This window comes from Egretta garzetta, unplaced genomic scaffold, assembly GCF_000687185.1.
Source record: "Egretta garzetta isolate BGI_Z169 unplaced genomic scaffold, ASM68718v1 scaffold1461, whole genome shotgun sequence".
Lineage (NCBI taxonomy): Eukaryota > Metazoa > Chordata > Aves > Pelecaniformes > Ardeidae > Egretta > Egretta garzetta.
The window spans coordinates 52,755-54,797 of NW_009258521.1; the positions used below are offsets into that span (position 1 = coordinate 52,755).

At 60.6% G+C, this 2,043-nt stretch overlaps 1 protein-coding gene across 1 annotated transcript in view; it reads right to left on the reverse strand.

Annotated features, from left to right (window-relative positions):
* LOC118453054 (endosome/lysosome-associated apoptosis and autophagy regulator 1-like) overlaps positions 1 to 2,043 on the reverse strand; it is a 9,826-nt gene that overhangs the window by 5,788 nt on the left and 1,995 nt on the right. Inside the window, exons 3-5 of the mRNA XM_035901697.1 lie at positions 1,923 to 2,012; positions 1,322 to 1,495; positions 28 to 170 (exon numbers count right to left, since the gene is read on the reverse strand). Of these exons, the coding sequence (XP_035757590.1) occupies positions 28 to 170; positions 1,322 to 1,495; positions 1,923 to 2,012 (407 nt within the window). The remainder of the gene's footprint in view (positions 1 to 27; positions 171 to 1,321; positions 1,496 to 1,922; positions 2,013 to 2,043) is intronic.

Below are 2,043 nucleotides of genomic sequence, written 5' to 3' on the forward strand. Positions count from 1 at the left end.
TCGGCCAGGCTGCGGGGCTGCGAGGACCCGGCCGTCTTGTAGCCCATGACGTCGGGGGGCACCAGGATGGACTGGCAGACGTAGGACGTCACCACCCGGGCAGGGTCCCCCTCGCCCGCCGCCAGCCGCGCATCCGTCACGTTGGCCGGGCGGGAGGCCATCTTCCTGCCCTGGCCGCGAGGAAGAGGAGGGTGACGCCGGGCGGCCACAGCACACGCGTGCATGCAGGCGTGTGCGTGCATGTCTGCAAGTGACGGTGCACATTTGCACGTGCACCTGTGTGTGCAGGACCATGCACACGTGTGTGTGCGTTTGCAGGACTGCAGGTGTGCGCATGTGCGTGTGCACAAGTGTGCAAGTGTGCACGAGTGTTTGTGCATGTTTGCATGTCTGTTTGCAGGAGTGTACAGGTGTTTGCATGAGTGTGCAGGTGTGCAAAGGTGTTTGCATGTATTTGCATGTGTGTTTGCATGGCTGCGCACATGTATATATATGTTTGCATGACCACACACGTGTGTCTACATGACTATGTGCATGTGTGCATGTATGACTGCATGTACACCTGTGTTTGCACAACTGCATGCATACGTTTGCATGACTGTGCACGTGTTTGCATGACTGCAGGTGTGCATATGTGTTTGCATGAGCGTGCAAGTGTGCATGAGTGTTTGCATGAGTGTGCATGTGTTTGCATGACTGCATGCACACTTGTGTTTGCACAACTGCATGCATGAGTCTGCACGACTGCATGTGTGTGCACGACTGTGCATGCATTTGCATGACTGCAGGTGTGCATCTGTGTTTACAGTAGTGTGCAAGTGTGCATGAGTGTGCATAGTGGCATGTCTGTCTGCACAAGGGCACAGGTGTTTGCATGAGTGTGCAAGTGTGCATGGCTGTTTGTACGACTGTGTGTAGTTGCACGTGTGTTTGCACAGCTGTGCGCAGGTGTGCACGTATGCCTGCATGTACGCCTGTGCTTGCACAACTGCATGCCTGCATTTGCATGGTTTTGCACGCGTTTGCACGACTATGTACACATTTGTGCGCCTTTTCGTACAACCGCACGCACGCCTGTGTTTGCACAACTCATGCATGCATTTCCACCACTGTGTGCACGTGCTTGTGTGCTTGCACGACTGCCTGCATTGCACGACTGCCCATCTCTGTGTGTGTTTGCACTACACATGCGTGCTCACCTGTGCGCCTGCGCTCTGCATGCATGCACACGTGTGCCTGCACGCCTCTATATGCATGTGCACACGCATTCCCAGCACCACGTGCACCCACCCCCGCCTGTGCCCCCGGCCCAGTGCCTCACCTGGTGGCCGCAGAGGCTGATGTTGAAGTGGTGGAAGTACTTGAGGCCCTTGGCAGTGAAGCTGGGGCCGCTGGCGAAGGCCGTGCCGGCGGCCAGCGCCGAGAAGTCGTAGTGCAGGATGCGACCCGGCAGCGCCAGGGAGAAGCTGCAGTTGTTGTAGCAGAGGGAACGGAGCTGGGGGGGCGGCAGGAGGTGGCAGTCAGGGACAGCCGGGGGTTGGTGTCACCCCGCCAGGGACAGGTAGTGTCACCCACTGGGGTGGCTGGGGTCATCCCCTCGGGGACAGCTGGGGGGCACAGTGTCACCCACCCAGGGTCAGATGTTGTCACCTACCCTGTTACCCCCCCCAGGATGGTCAGGGGGGCTGGTGACACCTCCCTGGGGACAGCTGGGGTGCTGGCATCACCCACCCAGGGTCAGATGGTGTCACCCCCCCGGGATGACCAGAGGGGCTGGTGTCACCCACCCATGATGGGGGGGGCAGCTGGCATCACCCCTCTGGGACCCACGGTGTCACCCATCTGGGATGGCCGAGGGTGACTGGCATCACCTGTGGGGACATCACCCCACGGAGCCCCACCCCCAGGGGACACACGGGCACCTGGTTGCTGTGGGTGCCGGGCCCGCAGGGGTGGCAGGCGGGGATCCCATCGGAGGGGTGACCCCGCAGGTAGGTGCCGGGCGGGCAGGGCTGGCAGGCGCCCGAGCTCCGGTCCACGGCG